This window comes from Loxodonta africana, chromosome 16 (genome assembly GCF_030014295.1).
Source record: "Loxodonta africana isolate mLoxAfr1 chromosome 16, mLoxAfr1.hap2, whole genome shotgun sequence".
NCBI classification, from domain to species: domain Eukaryota; kingdom Metazoa; phylum Chordata; class Mammalia; order Proboscidea; family Elephantidae; genus Loxodonta; species Loxodonta africana.
The window spans coordinates 55,838,573-55,861,141 of record NC_087357.1 but is presented as its reverse complement, the minus strand read 5'-3'; the positions used below and the strand labels follow the sequence as shown (position 1 = coordinate 55,861,141).

Here is a 22,569-nt window from a genome sequence, read left to right as displayed (position 1 = left end):
TTGGGCTAACAGTGGGAAAAACTGTCTATTTTTTATTCTAATTTAATGCAGAGAATCTATGATCTAATCCATTGAAGGTAAAGCAATCAAATTACAGTTAATAGTTCAAACCACTTTGGATACCATGTTCATGTGCTGTTTTACTTTGGCTTAGTGCTACAGACTGTCTGCAAAGAAGAAATATTTATAAGATTTGTCCAAAGAATCTTTGTTTTTCCACGGGTCTTACTGGTATCACATGCATTTGAAAATTTAATTACATAACTTATACAATTTAAAACATAAATGTAAATTTAAAAAATAGCCATTTCTTACTACATTAGGTCAAAATGCTACTGCAAATAGCTATACTGTAAATAAACAGATCTAAGTACCCAAAAAAGAACCAAAACCAAAACCCAGTGCCGTTGAGTCGATTCTGACTCATAGCAACCCTATAGGACAGAGTAGAACTTCCCCATAGAGTTTCCAAGGAGCGCCTGGCGGATATGAACTGCTGACCCTTTGGTTAGCAGTCATAGCACTTAAATACTACGCCACCAGGGTTTCCACCTGAAACAGAAGAGAACAAGAACTCTGCTCATTTGGCTGCTGTAACTGGGTGCCACCACTTCTGAGAGGGGATATGGAAGGCTTTAGAATGACCGCCCATTGCCATTCTCCTCCACTATGGTCCTTTATGTTTTCCTACCCTTTCAAGTCCAGAGTTGGATATATAGAGTTGACTCTTAAGTGACAGGGGGAAGATGTGCTAATGGCTAATGAAAAAATAAATTTTATTCATCTTCTATATCTTCCCTGCTGTCCTGAAACTTCATTATTAAACCAACAGAGTAGTTTTTCTGGGACAGCCTTTTACTTACATCTCCAGGATGCTTCCAAACTGACTATGTTCATGATAGCAAGAAGAATAAGACATTTGAAATATAGAAAAGTGAAATATGTACAAACAAGTGAGTGAAGTTTGAGCTAGCATTATAAAACAAGCAAGAGCGAAGTTCCTTGTTTCCCACTCCTGCCTCCAGGAACCATTTGCCCTAATTTCACCATTATACACAGATCAAATGTTTTAAGATAAGGAAAAAGGTAATAAAAGTTAACATTTGCTTGTGTGCTTCCTATGTGTCAGGTACATACCCAAACCCAGTGCCATCGAGTCGATTCATGCCAGGTACACGGTGACCCTAAAAACCAAACCAAACCCGTTGCCAAGTCGATTCAGTCTCATAGTGACCCCACAGTGACTGTAGGTGGTACTATATTAAAATCCCCATTTTACAGATGTATTGGAAACCCTGGTGGCATAGTGGTTAAGAGTTTGGCTGCTAATCAAAAGGTTGGCAGTTTGAATCCACCAGGTGCTCCTTGGAAACCCTATGGGGCAGTTCTACTCTGTCTATAGGGCACTTTGAGTCAGAACCGACTCAACAGCAATGGGTTTGGGTTTTTTTTGTTTGTTTTTACAGATGAGGAAACTGAGGGTATTTGAATTCTTCAAGGACAAAATTTCCAGAAGCCAACAATATTCTCTATAAAAAGCTACCAATGTCAGAAGATAAGTGCTGCTCAGTATCTGGCAGTCTGCCATTTCTTTTATAAGTAGTTAGCTGATTATGCCAAATGGCTTGCCTTTCATGACACGATTCCAGGAAAGAGTGTATTAATCTGAGTAGCCCTATGACATAGACTCTTTTTTATAGCTAGTGCACAAGCATTACACTATGTAAAAGATTTAAAAAAGGACCTAGAATTTACATGAATATTTTAGATAAATGTTTCAGGTCACACAGTCTGCCATTCATAATTGATTGACCCACAAGGCTATTGCTAATCTAATATTTAAAATAATTATGGCGGTGGACTCTGCTCCTACAGACCTTACCACTTTTAAAAAGATGTTACATCTTCAGGTAGTATTTATAAAAAATTAGGAAATGATCACAGATTCATCCCATTAATCCTTCAAGGAAAATAATTTTCTTGAATTCTACAGAAACAGATCACTACCAAGTTACTTCAGGGGCAGATGCTCCTAAACCAAAAAATATTTTCCAAATGCCAGGTTCTCTTCTGTTAGAGAAACAAGACACAAATTAAGAGGTCTAGCATAGCAAACGGTTTTGACTAATGAAACAAAAATGGCTTCAGCTGGCCTATATACACATCTGTTAATGAGCAAAGAACAAATGCTCTGCATCTGTGAAGGGCAAAAATAAGCATAGACCATGACAGTCTTTACAGTGACACTGATTATTCGAAGTTTAGACTAACACGGTACATGTGCTGGCATTATACTAAAGCGTGAAATATGTTTTTCATTTTAAATCATTTATTTCATTGGCCAAATCTCGTTTTTCTTCTTGTTGAAATAAATCAACTGTAAATCCTTACTCATTAGGTCAACAGTTCCATTTAATGGACAATTGGTCCTAAAATTGTATTTTTACTTCTCTTTTACTCTTTCTTTTTTTAAAGATAAAGCCCAAACTAAAGGGATAAAATGTCAATAGGCTTATTCTCAAATTTCTGGCACTAACATTTTAAATTTCTTCTAATATTATTTATTTAGATTTGCCCATCAACTCCCCCAAGCTAACTGCTAAGAGATGAAGAGTACTATAGGAACTACGAAAACAAAGCAAATCAAAACAAGCGAAAACACAGCTTTTTTTTAAAACTTTGGTCCCTAGATACTTCTGCTGCATTTTTTCTGTGTTACTGTTCTAAGCTCTTATAAATCTGATAAATAAAATTACCTTTTGATACAGTCAGAGCTGGTGACCACTGTGACCTCAGGATATCAAGACAAATACTTCCATTACTGTTTATGTTTGGATGGTAAATTTTTGTTGTGAAAGCAATCTGTACATAAAACAAACAAAACAAAAATGTGACAATCCATGCACTATGAACAAAACCAAACTAATTTGCTCTGGTGAAAAATGTCCTCCACTTTATATGATCTCAGAGGAGAAATGTATTCATCCTAAATTGAATGAGCATCTATTCTGTGCTATATGTAGTTCTAGCTATTGGAAATGTGAAAGCAAATGAATCAGTTTCCCTCAGCCCCTCCCCAGGAATTGATAAGTATTTTGGAGAGTGTAATGAGTATCTCTAATAGCTGGTATCACTGGCTGAGTAGCATAGAAAGTAATTAGCCCTGGCTTCCATCATGCCTCAAAGTAATCCTTTTCTTAAAATGATTATCAGCGAGACCTGGAAGTGACACTTGGATCTAAAAATAGCAAGCACACTGACTCTGTTCTTCAGGAGAAAGTTGAGAAGCCTCAACTTGTTACCTATCCTAAGCAATGTACCAAGAAGCCTAATCTTCTGAAAGAGTTGTATCATATCATATAAATAATGTTAATTAGGTATTTAAAATCTAAAATAATTATTTCCTGACAGAATCTGTTCAAAAAGTTTCCCTTCTTGATATCCCCATCATTTGTTTGTTTCTTCTTTAAATCTAATCATTAAATTCAATAAGAATGTTTTTATCTCCCCCAACACACCAAATAAAAGGACTGTCATATTTGCTTTTATATTCCTCAGTGTAACAGAACATGGTAGGTGCTCAATAAATATTTGTCGAATATTAAAAAACCGAGAAAGAAAGGGTCAACTTTGGAAAGATAACCCCTTGAATAGAAAAGTCTGATTCTTGACCATAAAAACTTCCCAAGCTACACATATCTAATAAGAGGGCAAGAAAGGAAAGGAACAAAATCTATGGCATAACAGACACTGCCTTTTGTTTTACAGACATAATATAATATTTGAGTAAGAAAACCTATTTTATTGTCACTTTAATTGTTGTTGTTAGCTGCCGTCAGGGAGACCCCAACTCATGGTGCCCTGTACACAACAGGATTGGACCATTGTGATCATAAGGTTTTCACTGGCTAATTTTTCAAAGCAGATTGTCAGGCCTTTCTTCCTAGTCTGTCTTAGTGTGAAAGCTCTGCTGAAAGACAGACTGGTGGTGGTGTGGTTCAGGTGCATTGGCCAGGAATGGAACCTGGAAGATGAGAATTCTAACATGGAACTACCACTGCCTCAGAAAGCCTATTTTAGATTCACCTCATGGACTTTAAAATCATGAAAACATCCATAGACAGGGAGTAAAATCCCTGACCTATAAGTCACATCAATCATAAAAATAAAAGTACCTTTGGTGGTTTAAAAGGGTAGTCTGTCGGAAAGTGTACAGTGAGAAAGAAGACTCCACCTTGATATGCGCTATCAGGCTGAAATTACAAAGCATTGGCATCAGTGTTAGATTACTGTACTTACTCAATAGCTTAAAATTACTTTCCCCCAAAGATTATCCGTTTGAAAAAAATGCCTTGTTTTTGCCATATGTTCAAATCATTTACCTTGAAAACAGGTTTTCCTCTCTCTGCAGGTGTGAAGGAGGATTTTCCAATCAATCATGCTGACATCATAGAGTTTAAAACAAAACAAAAATAGGACACACACAGTGGTGTGACTTGCCTAAAGAAATCTGTTTATCAGTACAAATTTTTTAAGATCAGAACACACACAAGACTGCTGTGATAAAAAAGTAATTTTCTGCTGTATATTCAGCATGAAAAAAAGGGTCAGGGCTAGTATTTACCTCCGTATTTATAAAACTAACTCTGATGGTCATTTAAGAGGTATGGACAGAAAGGAATTGAAGAAACCAAGTTATAAAAAGAAAAGGCAAAGTGACACTGTTACACAATTTAGACCTCAAATGTTCATTTAGTAAGTTTATAAAGTAACATGGAAAATATTCTACAGTTTGTTGATGACTCAACATCTCTTCTCATTCCAAATTCTCTTTTCATGGGGCTTCAATCAAAATACTAAAGCTAATTTACAGCCAGATTCAATGAGGAGCAAAAACAACTAAATAAATTTCAATCTCCATGGAAGTATCAAATTTGGAATCAACTTTGCAAGGGGAATTTAAATTTGGCCGTGTTCATTACGGCAGTTAGAAAATATTTATAATACTACAAGCAAAAAAAAAAAAAGATTAAAAAAAAAAAGGTAGGTAGGAAAACATCTAAAATTCTACTTTAATTCCTTCATATTCAACTAAATATATTGTGTTATATTAACATTTTGGTAATAACAGCAAGACTATTATTATTTCCAGCTTAAGTTTCTGCATGTATATATTAGAGGACCATGATGTATAATTATTCTATATTGTTTAATTCCAGTTCATCAAAGACTATAAGGAATGTGGAATGTAAGCAAACTGAAATGACAGTTTTGGGCAGTTTTGATATTTAAATGATACTAGAGAGTACTGCAGAGTGGAATGTTTACATTATTAAAATAAGGGGGGTGTGAGCAATATAACTGTAATCATTTGCTACATGTGATTAACCTAAGAAATATTTTTGAAAGCCTACAATTCAAATGATAGGAGTGGGCCTTTAAATGATAGCATTTTGAAGGTTCTTAGTAAGCATGGAAAATAAACTTAAATAACTAGACTCTTACTGAGTTGTTATTTAAAATAAATATGTTGCATTTTACTCTTTAAAAAAAACTAAATAGTATAATTTAGTAAATTGAGACACTTGCCTAAGAGGCCTACTCTGAAAATTCATTATTATTTTTTGCTTTTTAAGATTGACACATGATAATATGATTAAAAAAGTCTATGGCTTACTAGATAAAGCTCTTTCAGGGGAGGAAGGAGAATGATGTTCATGGAAACAATGTTACTAATGTACGCTGTTATGGACTGAATCGTGTCCCCCCAAAATAGGTGCTGAAATCCTAATCCCTGTACCTGTACATATGACCCAGTTTGAAACAGGGGTTTTCTTTTGTTATGTTAATGTATTCATACCAGAGTAGGGTGGGTCCTAAATCTAATCACTTCTGGGTTATTGAAACAGCAGAATAGACACAGACATACACACAGGTAGGACAGACGATGGACAGAGAAGTATCTGTAACCCAGGAATGCCAGGGCTTGCGAGCAGCTACTAGAAGTTGAAACCTCCCCTTAGAGCTACATCGTGAATTCAGACATCTAACCTCCTGAACCGTGGAAAATACTGTTCTTTAAAGCCACCCCCTTTGTGGTAGACTCTGATGGCAGCCCTAGGAAATGAAGTCATACTCTAACCCAATATGTAGATGTGAGCTGTCACTGCCCATTCTTAGGTGACCAGATTTTTTTGCTCATAGAAAGAAAAGCCTGTTTCAAGTCCTAACTGTCTCTCTGGGTGTAGAAAGACAAAATCTTACCAAAGGATAACAAGTATTAAGAGAAGTCAGTCACAAAACTGCAGGTAATTTTGAGTTCAGGACAATGTAACAAAATTAAAAGCAACAAATTCACGAGTTGGCAAAGATAGACCCACTGCAATATTTTATTGGTTCTCTCTCACAAACAGGAACAATGACGCAACTTAACATTGCAAATTGGTGCATTATTTATACCTATTTATTACCTACTAAAACTATCGATGTAAGAATGATTATGCTTAGTTCTGAACAACTGACTGTGTGTGTTTAGAAAAATGATAAACGTGCAGTTTTGTTGCAAATTGTGGGTGACCCATTACTATGCCTGTTGATTGAGGATTCAGCAAAGGAAAACATCACAGTAACCACAGTAAGTATTTAACACCGATGCTCTGCAAAGTGATCATGAATCCTTGATCGTATTTTGCTTTCTGAGGATTCAGAGTACAAGAAAATTCAACCTTAGCCACAAACATCTAATTGACGGTGAAATGGCAAGAATGATGGCTGAGGGGATTAATTTCACATACATGAGTTATACTTACAGGCCCCATAATAGTTGCTTGCCAGTGGAACACTGAAACAAACAAAGGAGTTTTGGAGTCATTAACAAATGTCCGAACCTGTATTATTAATGGTAGCAAAATCCTAGCAATAGAACAAAGCTTACGGTCATCTCCCACAGGTCCTGCTGAACAGTGCGCAGGTGGATCACGTTGCAGGTCACTTAATTCCTGAAGCAAAGCAAAAATATTTAAGGTTAATTCTTTCTTTTTCCAGTGAAACAACCACAATAAGCCACTAATACCCTAACTATTTACTTTCAAACTTATTTTAGACAATTCTATTCAAAATATGAAAACACAAAATTAACTCTGTCATTGGCTGGTCAAAGAGTATGCAAACAGGTGTTAAATTCCTTATTAATGAGGCAGCTCCGACTACTGAAAAAATTAAATGGATTAACATTTTGTTTCTCTTTAACATCCCTAAAACAGAGATATTTACTGAGTATCTACTGTATGCAAGGTAATTGATGTGTGTGTATAATACATAAGAAACAGGCCCTATTTCTAATAAGTTCATAATCTGATGACGGACAGTGAAAGCTCACAGAGAGATGGATATTTAAGGTATAATCTGAAGGTCAGGTGCAAAGAAAGGAGGAGGTCAGGCCATGTTTTGAAACCTAGAACACTGATTCACATGCTCTTTTCTGCCTTCCAGGTAGCAAAGAAGGGATCATGGAAAGGACAGAAGCTTTAGAGTTGGCCAGTCGTGGGTTGAAACCGCAGTTCCACCATAACTAGCCCTATGACCTTGGGGAAGTTACTTAACATCCTCAGCCTCAGTTTGGAAGGAATTAATCACCCTCAAATATGAGAGGTACAAATTCAGGATAAAGGACTATTTTAACTGAGGAACCTAATTTAGTTTGGAAGATCAAAGAATATCTCTGAGGAAGTGACATTTAAGATGAAATTTTAAAAATGAATGGGAGTTAGTTTGAGAAAATGAGTGACAGGCACTTTGTGAGCTAGACCAGCATAGAGTAAGTCTGGAAAGGTAGGCATTGGCCAGGCAGGCAACAGAGAACAATATACGCCATATTAAGTGGCAGACACATGCCACGTCTTAAAACCCCAAGTATGTTGAGAGAAGTTTTAAGAAGTGGTGTGATCTAATTTAAAAGATCACTCTGACTGGTAAAAGTATTGAATAAACTAGATATAAGAAGAAGAGAAGCTACAAGATTAGGTAGTACAGGCAAGAAAAATGGGACCTTGGACTGGAGAAGTGGCAAAAAGATAAAAGTGGATGGATCTGAAATACTTTGAAGGGCCTACCACAGTATTTGGTGATGAATTACATGTGCAGAGTGAAGGAGAGATCACAGATGCCTATGATGAAGATTAGTGGCACTTAACATTTACTTGACATTTTAATCATCCTAACAATCCTTAGAGGTAGGTGTGACTCTGCCCCCATTTTACAGAAGAATAAAGGTGACAAGCTTGTTTCACTGTATGTTCGCACAACTAGTTAAGTATGGAAGTGGGATTCAAACTCAAGCAAGCAAACTTCATGCTTTTTAGCTTCAGTACATATACAAATGTAGATACCACTTATGAGGATAGGGAACATTAGGAGACAAGTTGATTTAGAGGATCAAACCAAAACCAAACCCAGTGCCATCAAGTCGATTCAGACTCATAGCGACCCTATAGGACAGAGTAGAACCACCCCATAGAGTTTCCAAAGAGCGCTTGGCAGATTCGAACTGCTGACCCTTTGGTTAGCTGCCATAGCGCTTAACCACTACGCCACCAGGGTTTCTGATTTAGAGGACAGTCATGTTAAATTCATAATCCTTTTGATATCAAGGAAAATTTTGGTTCAAAATACATGTCTGGAGTTTAAGAGAGGACTAGTTTAGAAATCTAAAAGTTGTCGTATATACCTGGAATTTAAAACCATGGGAATGATATAAACATTTTAATGGGAACATATGTAAACAACACTACATTTCATCAAATCTAAGACGCCATCAACTATAAACGGCATCCTTATTTTATGCATTTCTAATTTTTTTAAATGCTGACATTTAATTTTAAGACATCATCGATGATAAAACACTTCCAGATTTTAAAAATGTTAACATGTGAAAAGATGTGCACTCTGGAATCATTGCAATATGGTAATTATAGAAATGAATTAAGTGCTCTAATAGAGAGACGAACAAGGCAGGTGGTTAAGAAAGGCTTTCCTAAGAAAGTGACATATGATCAGGAACCAATGGTACTGAAGGAAAAAGTCCAAGCTGCTCTGAAGGCATTGGCAAAAAACAAGGCTCCAGGAACTGATGGAATATCAGTTGAGATGTTTCAACAAACAGATGCAGTGCTGGAGGTGCTCACTCATCCATGCCAAGAAATCTGGAAGACAGCTTCCTGGCCAACTGACTAGAAGAGATCCATATTTATGCCTATTCCCAAGAAAGGTGATCCAACCGAATGTGGAAATTATAGAACAATATCATTAATATCACACGCAAGCAAAATTTTGCTGAAGATCATTCAAAAGTGGCTGAAGCAATATATCAACAGGAAACTGCCAGAAATTCAGGCCGGTTTCAGAAAAGGACGTGGAACCAGGGATATCATTGCTGATGTCAGATGGATCCTGGCTGAAAGCAGAGGATACCAGAAGGATGTTTACCTGTGCTTTATTGACTATGCAAAGGCATTCGACTGTGTGGATCATAACAAATTATGGATAACATTGGGAAGAATGGGAATTCCGGAACACTTAGTTGTGCTCATGAGAAGCCTGTATATAGATCAAGAGGCAGTTGTTCAGACAGAAAAAGGGGATACTGATTGGTTTAAAGTCAGGAAAGGTGTGTGTCAGGGTTGTATTCTTTCAACATACCTATCCAATCTTATGCTGAGCAAATAATCCGAGAAGCTGGACTATATGAAGAAGAATGTGGCATCAGGATTGAAGGAAGACTCATTAACAACCTGCGTTATGCAGATGACACTACCTTGTTTGCTGGAAGTGAAGAGGACTTGAAGCACTTACTGATGAAGATCAAAAACCACAGCCTTCAGTATGGATTGCACCTCTAACTGGACCAATGAGCAACATCATGATAAATGGAGAAAAGGTTGAAGTTGTGAAGGATTTCATTTTACTTGGATCCACAATCAACAGCCATGGAAGCAGCAGTCAAGAAATCAAAAGATGCATTGCATTGGGTAAATCTGCTACAAAGGACCTCTTCGAAGTGCTGAAGAGCAAAGATGTCACCCTGGAGACTAAGGTGCATCTGACCCAAGCCACAGTTATTTTGAGTTGCATCATATGCATGTGAAAGCTGGACAATGAATAAGGAAGACCGAAGAAGAACTAACGCCTTTGAATTGTGGTGTTGGCGAAGAATATTGAACATACCATGGACTGCCAAAAGAATGAACAAATCTGTCTCAGAAGAAGTACAACCAGAATGCTCCTTAGAAGCAAGGATGGCGAGACTGCGTCTTACATACTTTGGACATGTTGTCAGAATGAATCAGTCCCTGGAGAAGGACATCATGCTTGGCAGAATACAGGGTCAGCGGAAAAGAGGAAGACCCTCAACGAAGTGGACTGACACAGTGGTTGCAACAACGAGCACAAGCATAACAACGATTGTAAGGATGGCGCAGGAGCGGGCAGTGTTTTGTTCTGTTGTGCCTAGGGTCACTATGAGCCGGAACCGACTCGACGGCACCTAACAACAACAAGAAAGTGACATATAAGTAACTTAGCCAAGTGTAAACTCAGGTCTCTGTCTTCCAAGTCTAAGGTCCTTCTCCTGTGTAAGCTGGTGCTTTTATTTGTTTTTGTTGCTACTTTTTCTGTGCTTCTTTTCCTAATGAGAATTTACTAACAGAACTACCTGCTTCTTTAGTCCATGTATAGAGATAAGAGGAGGATTTCAGTCTTTGGCTTTGTTACAGTAGTTAAAAATAAGGCTTTGAAGTTCAAATGTCTGGGTGCCACCACTCAACTGCCACATGACTTCGGGCAAATTTTTTCCTCCCCAAACCTCAGATTCTGTAACATAAAATAGTTTTACTACCTTCATTCATAGCTTCCATGATGATCAAGTGAAATAATACATGAAAAGTATCTAGCACAATCTCTGGCACACAGTAAGGATTCCATAAATGTTAACGTAGATATGGAATTGATAACAACCATTAATTATCTAATCCCGTTGCCGTCGAGTCAATTCCGACTCATAGTGACCCTACAGGACAGAGTAGAACTGCCCCATAGAGTTTCCAAGGAGCAGCTGGTGGATTCAAACTGACCTTTTGGTCACTTTGCCAGCAGGGTTTCCGTTAATTATCTAAGAGCAGAATACAATTATTTAACCAGCTTAAAAGATCGAGGAGGAGCAGCTATCAAGTCAGAGCCCGATTTCAGAATGACTTACAGTTTTCAAATTTGGGCTTTTGGGAGATTGTTTCTGAAAATATCCATCGTGTTGCGTTTTCTAAACATTAGTGTAAATGGGACTTCTCTGCCCTTATTTCAACTAGAAAACTAGGTAATTAGAAAATGACAGTCTATAGTTAACTAGAAAACTAGTTAATCCGAAAATGACAGTCTCTGTGGTTTAAAAAAAAAAAGATCTGCAAAATGTACACAGCGCAGAGACAATACGGCTGTGAATAAACCATACATACACAAAAATATTCGGGGCCTAGCTATAGGGTCGCTATGAGCCAGAATTGACTCGACAGCACTGGGTTTGGGTTTTTTTTTTTTGGTTTAGTGGCACAGTGGAGCTGTGGTGGCATAGTGGTTAAGAGTTCAGCTGTTAGCTAAAAGGTCAGCAATTCAAACCCATCAGCTGCCCTGTCCGGAGGCAGGATGAGAAGGCAGAAAGGGACAGGAACTGGTTGGATGGAACGGAAACCTGAGGCTGAAAGGGGGAGTGTGGTGTCATATTATAGGGATTGCAGCTAATGTCACATAAAAATATGGGTATAAATTTTTGTATGAGAAATTAACTTTCACCTAAAGAAAAAAAAATCTATCAGCCGCTCCTTGGAAACCCTATAGGGCAGTTCTCCTGCATCCTACAGGGTTGCTATGAGTCGGAACTGACTCAACGCACCTAACAACAAAACAACAGCACAGTGGTTAAAGCGCTCAGCTGCTAACCAAAAGGTCCGTGGTTTAAAACCACCAGTTACTCCACAGGAGAAAGATGTGGCAGTCTGCTTCTGTAAAACTTACAGCTTGGAAACCCTATGGGACAGTTCTACTGTGTCCTATAGGGTCACTATGAGTCAGAATCAACTGGATGACAGAGGGTGGTAGATTTCTAATGTTCTCTCTCTTTGTCAAACCATGTATCTGAAAATATGCCCTGATATATTGTTTGGAAATAATGTAACTGAGACTATGGTGCATATGTGCAGACAGAATGACTAACAGAAGGCACAATAGATACCCTTCCCCACCCACAGATATACAGATCTTAAGTTTGAAAACAAAAAGTAAAACGATGACATTTTAGAAAATTCTGGGATGTGCTAATGAGGTAAAGATATAAAACAAAAACTACAACCAAACAAATCAATACTCCACCCTCTTTGCTCTTAGTCTATTCGGTAGCCTGTAAACTTTTAGATAAGGCAAAAAATTAAGGGTCACTTATATTCATTAAATTCTCCCTTTTGATTTAGCTTATCTCAAGTTTTTCTGAAATCACCTAGTTATCTAATTTATGCTATAACTGGAATTCTTATTTATGTACTTCTACCGTCATGGCCACACATGGAGTATTACAAATAATCTGGTGATTCTCTTATTATCCCAGGAGAATATGCTAAGACTCCCTCTGTCCCGCCCCTTAAGAATACAGAATTATACCATTTACTCAAGGTCACAGGATTCCCCTAAGGGCCATATCTTAACTCCACATTCCTCACTACTAATAGATGCTTTTCTAAAGAACAGCTTATAACCCCATACTCCTAATTCTTTAACATTTCTTTCTATTCCACAACTACCCTGGAATCTAGGATGCGCCCTATAAGTCCTCCCAGTAACTGTTTCATAGCTTGATGGGCCTATTGCCCAGACTCTTCACAGGCATGCTTCTATGCCATGCTAAATTAAAAATAAAAGGTCTCAAAGAAAAGGCATTTAAAAACATTCATTTTTTATTAAGTATTGTGTGTGTGTTATAATAACAACACAAAACAGTACTTGGTAGGAAAAAAAAAAAAGAGAACAATGTTTAAACAGTCAAACACCCACGAGACCATCACCCATACCAAACCATTGTCAAACTATTAGAATACCTCCATCTGTGGCTTTGGTGGGAAATAGGCATGTCACTCACTCCTGGAGAAAGTGTAAGTTGATATAACATTTTAGAGGGCAATTTGCCAATAACTGTGAAAGTGGAAAATATATATGGTCTCTGATCAAGCAATTTCATCTCATAGAAATAATTGTCCTGGTAGCCAGAGATACATATACAATGATGTTCAACGCAGCATTCTGTATAATTATGAAAAACTGAGAATAACCTAAAGGTTCATCATAAAGGAATGGTTTCATAAAGTGATATATCCATATTATAAAATACTGTGCAGCCATTAATAATAGTAAGATAAATCTGTACATACTGACATGGAGGGATGCCGACTGAACGAGTATAATACAGAGTTTGAGTGAAAAATATAATCTTAGCATTTTTTTTTAACTCTTTCTCTTGTCCTTCATATATAGTCAGATATAAACCAAACAAATCCTCTGCCACTGAGTCTATTCTGCCACACAGCAACCCCATGGGGCAGAGTAGAACTGCCCCATAGTGTTTCCAAGGAGTACCTGGGTGGATTTGAACTGCTGACCTTTTGGTTAGCACCCATAGCACTTAACCACTATACCACCAGGGTTTCCAAAGTCAGATACAGAGTATGATATATTCTACCTTAATACCTGTTAAGACTGCTTACCACAATAACCCCCAGATCAATTAGAGTTCAATTATAATTGCTTCCTAATATCCTATGCAGTACTTCTATGAGAATCTTCTAAAAGCAAAGCTCTGTTTACTTCATTCCTCTGCTTAGAAAATTTCAATAGCTCCTCATTGCTTATTAAAGACCAAACTCAACCAATGAAGGTCTTCCCATTATCTAGTCCCGACCTTACACTTTCAGTTGGGCTCCCCTTTACAAGCTTGCCCAGTGGTTCTCCAAAGAACCCCTAGGGTTTTCTAAAACACATTCAAGAAAGCCTGTGAAGTCAAAATTAATTTCATAATAAAACTAAGATATTATTTGCCTTTCTTATTCTCAGTGTCTCATGAGTATAGAGTTTTCCAAAGGCTTAATGACATGAGATACCACAAAAGACGGAATGCATAAGCAGATTTAAGAATCCAGCTGTTATCTATAAGCCTGACAGTAAAAAGACTGAAAAAATGTAAAACCACATCACTCCTCTTTTAGTATTAGAAAATATAGTTTTTTTCATAAAAATGTTATTTATGTTAACACGTAAGGAGCCCTGGTGGTCTAGTGGTTTAGAGCTTCGCTGCTAATCAAAAGGTCGGTAGTTCAAATCCATCAGCCATTTCTTGGAAATCCTATGGAGTTCTACTCTGTCCCATAGGGTCGCTATGAGTTAGAATAGGCTTGACAGCAATGTGTTTGGTTTTTTGTTTGTTTTTTGGTTAACATATAATGGGATTATCATTTGTATTTTAAAATTATTTAGTAAATTTTAAAAAATTTATTTTAATTTCTAATATGGTAGTTATTAATAGCTGTAATACACACTAACAACACTTCTTTGGAGTCCTCACTGATAAATAAAATAGAAAGGCATACTGAGAACAAGGTTTGGAAGCCACTGGTCTACCCTGACTACTTGGATGTTGCCTGTACATGGCTAAGCCTTTGGGCCTTAACAATTTTCCCTCCCCTGAAATACCCTTCTCTACTATCTCCCTGTGCCCAAGGGGCCTTCTTCTCAAAGACTACATTCAAAAACGTTGAGTTTTAGAGTTAGGCTTGGGTCAAAACTGGCCTTACTATTGACACTTACTAGCTGGGTGATCTTGGGCAATTTATAGACATGGGAACCTCACTGGCTACCCTGAAGAACTGTACTGAGAACTAAATGAAAACATATCTAAGAAAAGTGCCTAGCTTAGTAAGCAAAATGCCTAGCAATGTTGTTGTTGTTAGCTGCCTTGACGTCAGCCCCTAGCTCATATTGACCCCATGCACAATGGAACAAAACACTGCCTGGTCCTGTGCCATTCCCACGATTGGTTATGGATCAGACCATTGTGATCCGTAGCATTTTCATTGGCTGATTTTTGGAAGTAGATCACCAGGCCTTTCTTTCTAGTTGTCCTAGTCTTTAAGTTCCCCTGAAACATGTTCAGCATCACAGCAACACACAAACCTTCACTGACAGACAGGCTGTGGCTGTGCATGTTCATAAATGCTAATTTCTTCCCTCCCTTTCGTCTTCTACCAAAGTGTGTTTTGATAGCAGGACTTTTACATATTTTATTCATCTATTTCTCCACAACACTAAGCACAATGTCCTCCACAGAGGTGTTTGGTACTATTCAAATCAAACAATAAAATTTAAGGAATAACATGATCAGCAGAAGCTAAATATAACCGTAAGGATTACCTCGAATCTCAGTCTCACAGAAATGCAAACGATTATATTTGGCAATGGAATCAAAATCAATTACTTTTTATGTAGATATACAGATTACATATAATAAAAAGATTATCATAATAACAGGTGTTAGCAGAAATTAGTTTGGGTCACTTAAAAACACTGGGGCACTCCTTTCCAACCTTGTTCTTGTGGCAAGAAGAAGGGCCATTCTGCTATCAAGGAGTGGTGACCAGAAAGTACACCATTAACATTTATAAGCGCACCCATGGAGTGGGTTTAAAGAAGTGTGCCCCTTGGGCCCTCAAGGAGACCTGGAAATCTGCCACGAAGGAGATGAGAATGCCAGATGTGCCCACCAACACCAAGCTCAACAAAGCTGTCTGGGCCAAAGGAATAAGGAATGTTCCATATCACATCCATGTATAGCGGTCCAGAAAACAATGAGGATGAGGACTCATCAAACTAGCTCCATACACTGGTTACCTATGTACCCGTCACCACTTTCCAAAACCTACAGTCAGTCAGTGTGGATGAAAATTAACAACTGATTATCAAATAAAGTCATAAAGCTGAAAAAAACAAAACACTGGGGCAACCTTTTAAACAACGTATTATGATACCTAAAACTGAATCTCAAAATAATATTAATTATTAAGATATTAAAAGCATATGCCATTGCCATAACTATTTTCAACTTAAAGAATACATGATATTCTGGAAAAGTGTCCAAAGCCACACAAAATTCCTGTTAGAAGTACTTGTTTTGGTTTTTCTGATTTAGAAGACCTCAAAACTCTTAAATATTCAGTCCTTATTGTTTATTTAGGATGCTGCTGACCTACTTTCAGGACATAGCCTTGGGTTGCTTTAAGAGGAGTTAGTGGGTTTGTGCTGAGCCAACCCAGTCTCAAAGTAGGTAGTCCTCTATCCACTGGCAACTCTTGGTGAGGGAGCTACCCATTGACAGGGCTGCAATCTGTTGATACAAGCAGAGATTTTTTTTTAATTTGTCCAATGCTCAATTTAACCAACTGGACTAATTATTAGCAGACGTTTATTAAGTACTTCCACATTCTTTCTAACAGGCATCGTGATTCTGATTTTACACTCTCAACTCCACCTTCTCAAAGTTTTAAAGATTTAATGTAATGGTATCAGATTATGATGCTAATAAAAATTCCCCCAAGTCACTGGTCAGGTACATATGTTGATGACTAAACTGGGGACTGGAATTCAAGAACTTACTCATTTGTGGAAAAAAATATGTCCATAAATTGTAGCTTAAAGGTATAAGAAAGATGATCTGTATTCACAGCTTAAAACTAGCTGCAGTAGTTCTGACTAAAAAAATACATGTAAGAGTAGTTATGAGCCTCAAGGGTCATCTTCTGAATGTGTGTTCATTAAAGTTTAGAGCACTCTAGGGAGCCCTAGATAAATTCACTTATTTTTTTATTATTATGGATTTTTTTTTTTCTTTTTCAGAGAATTTTATTTTTGTAGAAAGAAAGCTTCTCCTAGGACAGAAGAGTGTGCAAGTAAGGAAGTGGCATAAAATAATCTGACTGACACAAACTACCTTCTAAATAAAAAATAAGCACTGATATGAAATGAAACATGAAAAAGCAAAGTTATAAAACGTGACTAGCAGCTGACATTTTCTGAGTACTTATTGCTTGCAGTAGTCATTGGAAACAATAAGGATATAAAATGGTTTAAGCAAAGCTTATAACCCAAAGATACTTGTTGTCTAATAATTAAGATTTAATGTGCCAAATAACAACATAAATCTGGCAATGGTGAGTGATGGGTGGGTCCACTGGTCACTGATTGCCATTAGGAAGGAAAACTGCCAGTGCATTTGGCAGCCTGTGGCATCCCACCTCAGAGGCAGACTTTGTCTAAGCTCTTTCTATAAGGAGTAATGCTCTTCAGGCCTCACCAGGACCCTCAAACAATATATGGCATTTGTACAGAATGTCACAATTTAACAAGTGCCTCCCCATGGATCATCTCATGCAGTTCTCACAATGATTCTGTAAAACAGGCAGTGCTGGTCTCATTTTATACCTGGAGAAATACGAGATTCAGTGAGGTTAGTAAGTGATTTTTCCAAGGTCACCCAGCAGACCCAAGTCTGATCCAGGGCTCTCTGTCCAATACAACAAACTTAGCTGGGCAAGCCCTGAGCCAAGTAACCAAACAACTACTTCCAACGAGGAGAGGTCATGGATTAGGGTTTCAAGACACTACATCTCGTGGTGATGACAGTGATAATGATGACAATGATGAAGGTGACGTGCCTTGGTTTGGGTTTGCTCTGGGACTTTAAAATAGTTCGGAATGGCTGAGAAAACTTAAAAATAGTTTTTAACCTTAACTTGACTGCTTATCTTGTTACAGAATAAAAAGTGGAGCTCTTATTAAATAAACCACTGAATGCTTAGTAAAAAAAAAAAGGTTGTAAGATCTGGTAAATCTTGAAAGTCACATGGATTGCCTCAGAGTTCACTTTCTACTCCATCCCTTTAAACTTGTAGCATACTTCAGTACTGTATTTAAATATAATTAACACTTGTTTGTTAAAAGGTGGATTGCTGGAGGCATAGAAGAAGTTTGTTTTTTTTTTTGCCCATTATTACAAGTAGCATTGGGGCTGCTGCATTATGCTAACAGGCCAGCTCCAAGGGGTGCCACTCATACAGACTACAATGGGAGTGATGCCCCCTGGAGCTGTGCGTAGATAGTTTCATTATGGAAAGTTGCACCTAAAAGAAATGAACAGTATATTCTTTAAATCCAACTTAGGATGTCATCACTGTTTTATATCAACAAATACAGCTCTTTTGATGTGGAAGCGAAAGGGATGGTGTTTGGCATCTAAGTGGGACCATGAGTACTTATTTTAACTTCAGTTATTTCGTTAAAGTGCTGAAAATGGAAAGAAAACAACGGGAAGCTTGGAATTCAAAAATTAAAAAGTGAAAAGAGTGACATTCCAGTAGAGGGAAAAGGGAAAAGAAAGGACTTCTTAATAGACGGTGCTGGGTCAATTGGGTATCCATATGGAAAAAAATGAATTTTGCCCCCCTACCTCAAACTATACAAAAGAATTAATTATGGGTAGATCATAGGTTTAAATAAGAAAGGTAAAACAATAAAACTTTTAAAAGAAAACAAAGAATGTCTTCATGACCTTGGGGGAGACTGAGATTTCTTAAACAGGACACCAACTATGACAGAAAAAATAGAAAATTTAGAGAATTAAAATTAAGAGTATCTGTTCATCAAAAGACAAATTAACCCAACAACATTCTTTAACGAGTCAGAATTGACTGGATGGCAATGTGGTTGTTTGTTTGTTTGTTTTTGGTGGCGTAGTGGTTAAGGGCTTGGCTGTTAACCAAAACGTCGGCAGTTCCAGCAGTTCAAATCCACCAGCGGCTCCTTGGAAACACTTTGGGGCAGTTCTACTCTATTCTATAGGGTTGCTATGAGTTGGAACCAACTCAATGGCAATGGGTTAATCACCAACTTTATATGCAAAGGAGAGAGGCCCCAAATAGCTAAAGTAGTACTGAAGAAGATGAACAAAGTATAAAGTATCACAATTCCAGATCTCAGAACTTACTATACAGCCACAGTAATCAAAACAGCCTGGTACTGATACAGCGACAGACACGTAGACCAATGGAACAGAATTGAGAGAAAAACCCAGAAGTAAATCCATCCGTCTACGGACAGCTGATCTTCAACAAAAAGTCGAAGTCCATTCAACGGGGGAAGGGACAGTCTCTTTAACAAATGATGCTGGCAAAACTGGATATCCATTTGCAGAAAAATGAAACAAGATCCAAACCTTATACCACACACAAAAACTAACACAAAATGGATCAAAGACCTAAACGTTAAAACTAAAACTATAAAGTTCCTGGAAGAAAACATAGGGACAAAGCTAGGGGTCCTAATTTTTGGCATAAACATACCATCAAACACAACTAAAATATGAATGAACAAAAGAAGATAACTAGGGCTTCCTAAAAACTGAACATTTATGGTCATCAAAAGACTACCAAAAGAATAAAAAGAGAACTTACAGACTGGGAAAAATATTTTGGTAATAACGTATCTGACAAGGGCCTAATCTCTAATTTGTATAGAAAACTTAAACAACTCAACAAGAAAAAGACAAACAATCCAATTAAAAAATGGGCAAAGGACCTGAACAGATACTTCACCAAAGAGGACATTCGGGCACTTAACACATGAAGAGATGCTCACGATCATTAGCCACTAGAGAGATGCCAATCAAAACTACAATAAGATACCGTCTCACCCCTGCAAAAATGGCATCAAAATGCTGACAAGGTTGTGGGGAGACTGGAACTCTATACACTGCTGGTGGGACTGTAAAATGGTACAACCACTATGGAAAATGGTATGATGCTTCCTCAAAAAGCTAGAAATAGGAATACCTTATGATCCAGTAATTCCATTCCTAGATATATATCCTAGAGCTATAAGAACAGTGACAAGAATAGAAATATGCACACCCATGTTCACTGCAGCATTATTCACACTAGCAAAAAGATGGGAAACAACCTAAATCCCCATCAATAGACAAAAAAAATCAAACACAAAAGGACAAATACTGCATGATACTAACCAAAAAAAAAAAAAAACCAAACTCATTGCTGTCGAGTCAATTCTGACTCATAGTGACACTACAGGACACAGTAGAACTGCCTAATAGGATTTTCAAGGAGTGGAAGCTTGGCTTAATTAGTAAAGTATACCTGGCAGAAGCCCTGGTGGCACAGTGGTTAAGTGCTACAGCTGCTAACCAAAAGGTCAGCAGTTCGAATCCACCTGGCACTCCTTGGAAACTCTATGGGGCAGTTCTGCTCTGTCCTTTGGGGTCCCTATGAGTGGGAATCAACTCAACGGCAATGGGTTTTTTTTCTTAAGTCTGGTGGATTCAAACTGTCAACCTTTTGGTTAGCAGCCAAGCTCTTTCTTAACTATTGCACCACCACGGCTACTGTATGATACCACTTTTATAAAAAGTTAAAAATAGGTATATGCACAGAACGCAATGTTCTTTGATGGCTATCTTTTTTTTTTTTTAGACAGGCGTTAATTCTGGTGATGGAAAAGGCAATACACAACATGGGGGAAGTCAGCACAACTTGACCAAGGTAAATAAAGGACAACTATAGTAAATGCTGATATAGTGCTGGAAGATGATCCCCCCAGGTTGGAAGGCACTCAAAAGATGACTGGCGAGGAGCTGCCTCCTCAAAGTAGAGCTGACCCTAATGATGTGGATGGAGTCAAGCTTTCAGGACCTTCATCTGCTGATGTGGCACAATTCAAAATGAGAAGAAACAGCTGCAGGCATCCATTAATAATTGGAACCTGGAATGTATGAAGTATGAATCTAGGAAAATTAGAAATCGTCAAAAATGGAATGGAACACATAAATATTGATATCCTAGGCACTAGTGAGCTGAAATGGACTGGTACTGGCCATTTTGAATTGGACAATCATATAGTCTACTATGCTGGGAATGACATCTTGAAGAGGAATGGTGTTGCATTCATCGTCAAAAAGAACATTTCAAGATCTATCCTGAAGTACAACGCTGTCAGTGATAGGGTAATATCCTATCACTGACTACAAGGAAGACCAGCTAATACGACCATTATTCAAATTTATGCACCAACCACTAAGGCCAAAGATGAAGAAATAGAAGATTTTTATCAGCAGCTGCAGTCTGAAATTGATCAAACATGCAATCAGGATGCACTGATGATTACTGGTGATTGGAATGCAAAAGTTGGAAACAAAAAAGAAGGATCAGTAGTTGGAGAATATGGCCTTGGTGACAGAAACAATGCTGAAGATTGACAGAATTTTGTAAGACCAACGACCTCTTCACTGCAAATACCTTCTTTCACCAACATAAACGGTGACTATATACATAGACCTTGGCAGATGGAACACACAGGAATCAAACTGACTACATCTGTGGAAAGACATGATGGAAAAGCTCAATATCATCAGTGAAGTCAGGACAAGTCCAGGGGATGACTACAGAACAGACCATCAATTGTTCATATGCAAGTTCAAGTAGAAACTGAGGAAAATTAGAACAAGTCCACAAGAGTATGACCTTGAGTATATCCCACCTGAATTTAGAGACCATCTCAAGAATAAATTTGACACATTGAACACTAATGACCGAACACCAGACAAGTTATGGAATGACATCAAGGACACTGTACATGAAGAATGCAAGGGGTCATTAAAAAGACAGGAAAGAAAGAAAAGATCAAAGTGGATGTCAGAAGAGACTCTGAAACTTGCTCTTGAACGTCGAGTACCTAAAGCAAAAGGAAAAAATGATGATGTAAAAGAACTGAACAGAAGATTTCAAACAGGGTGGCTCGAGAAGACAAAGTAAAGTATTATAACGACACATGCAAAGAGCTGGAGATAGAAAACCGAAACGGAAGAACACGCTTGGAATTTCTCAAGCTGAAAGAACTGAAAGAAAAATTCAAGCCTCGAGTTCCAACAGTGATGGATTCTACACGGAAAATATTAAACGACGCAGAAAGCGTCAAAAGAAGATGGAAGGAATACACAGAGCCATTATACCAAAAAGAATTGATCGACGTTCAACCATTTCAAGAGGTACAAGAGGTAGCATATGATCAGGAACTGATGGTACTTAAGGAAGAAGTCCAAGCTGCACTGAAGGCATGGGCGAAAAACAAGGCTTCAGGAATCAACGGAACATCAACTGAGATGGTTCAACAAACGGATGCGGCGTTGGAAGTGCTCACTCATTTATGCCAAGAAATCTGGAAGAAAGCTACCTGGCCAACCAACTGGAAGAGATCCACATTTATGCCTATTCCCAAGAAAGGTGATCCAACCGAATATGGAAATTATTGAACAATATCATTAATATCACATGCAAGCAAAATTTTGCTGAAGATCATTCAAAAGCGGCTGCAGCAGTATATCAACAGGGACCTGCCAGAAATTCAGGCCGGATTCAGAAGAGGACA

At 37.8% G+C, this 22,569-nt stretch overlaps 1 protein-coding gene across 1 annotated transcript in view; it reads right to left on the bottom strand.

Annotated features, from left to right (window-relative positions):
• UBE2D1 (ubiquitin conjugating enzyme E2 D1) overlaps positions 1–22,569 on the bottom strand; it is a 51,792-nt gene that overhangs the window by 10,447 nt on the left and 18,776 nt on the right. Inside the window, exons 2-5 of the mRNA XM_010589137.3 lie at positions 6,935–6,998; positions 6,810–6,841; positions 4,176–4,253; positions 2,757–2,862 (exon numbers count right to left, since the gene is read on the bottom strand). Coding sequence (XP_010587439.2) covers positions 2,757–2,862; positions 4,176–4,253; positions 6,810–6,841; positions 6,935–6,998 — 280 coding nt within the window. The remainder of the gene's footprint in view (positions 1–2,756; positions 2,863–4,175; positions 4,254–6,809; positions 6,842–6,934; positions 6,999–22,569) is intronic.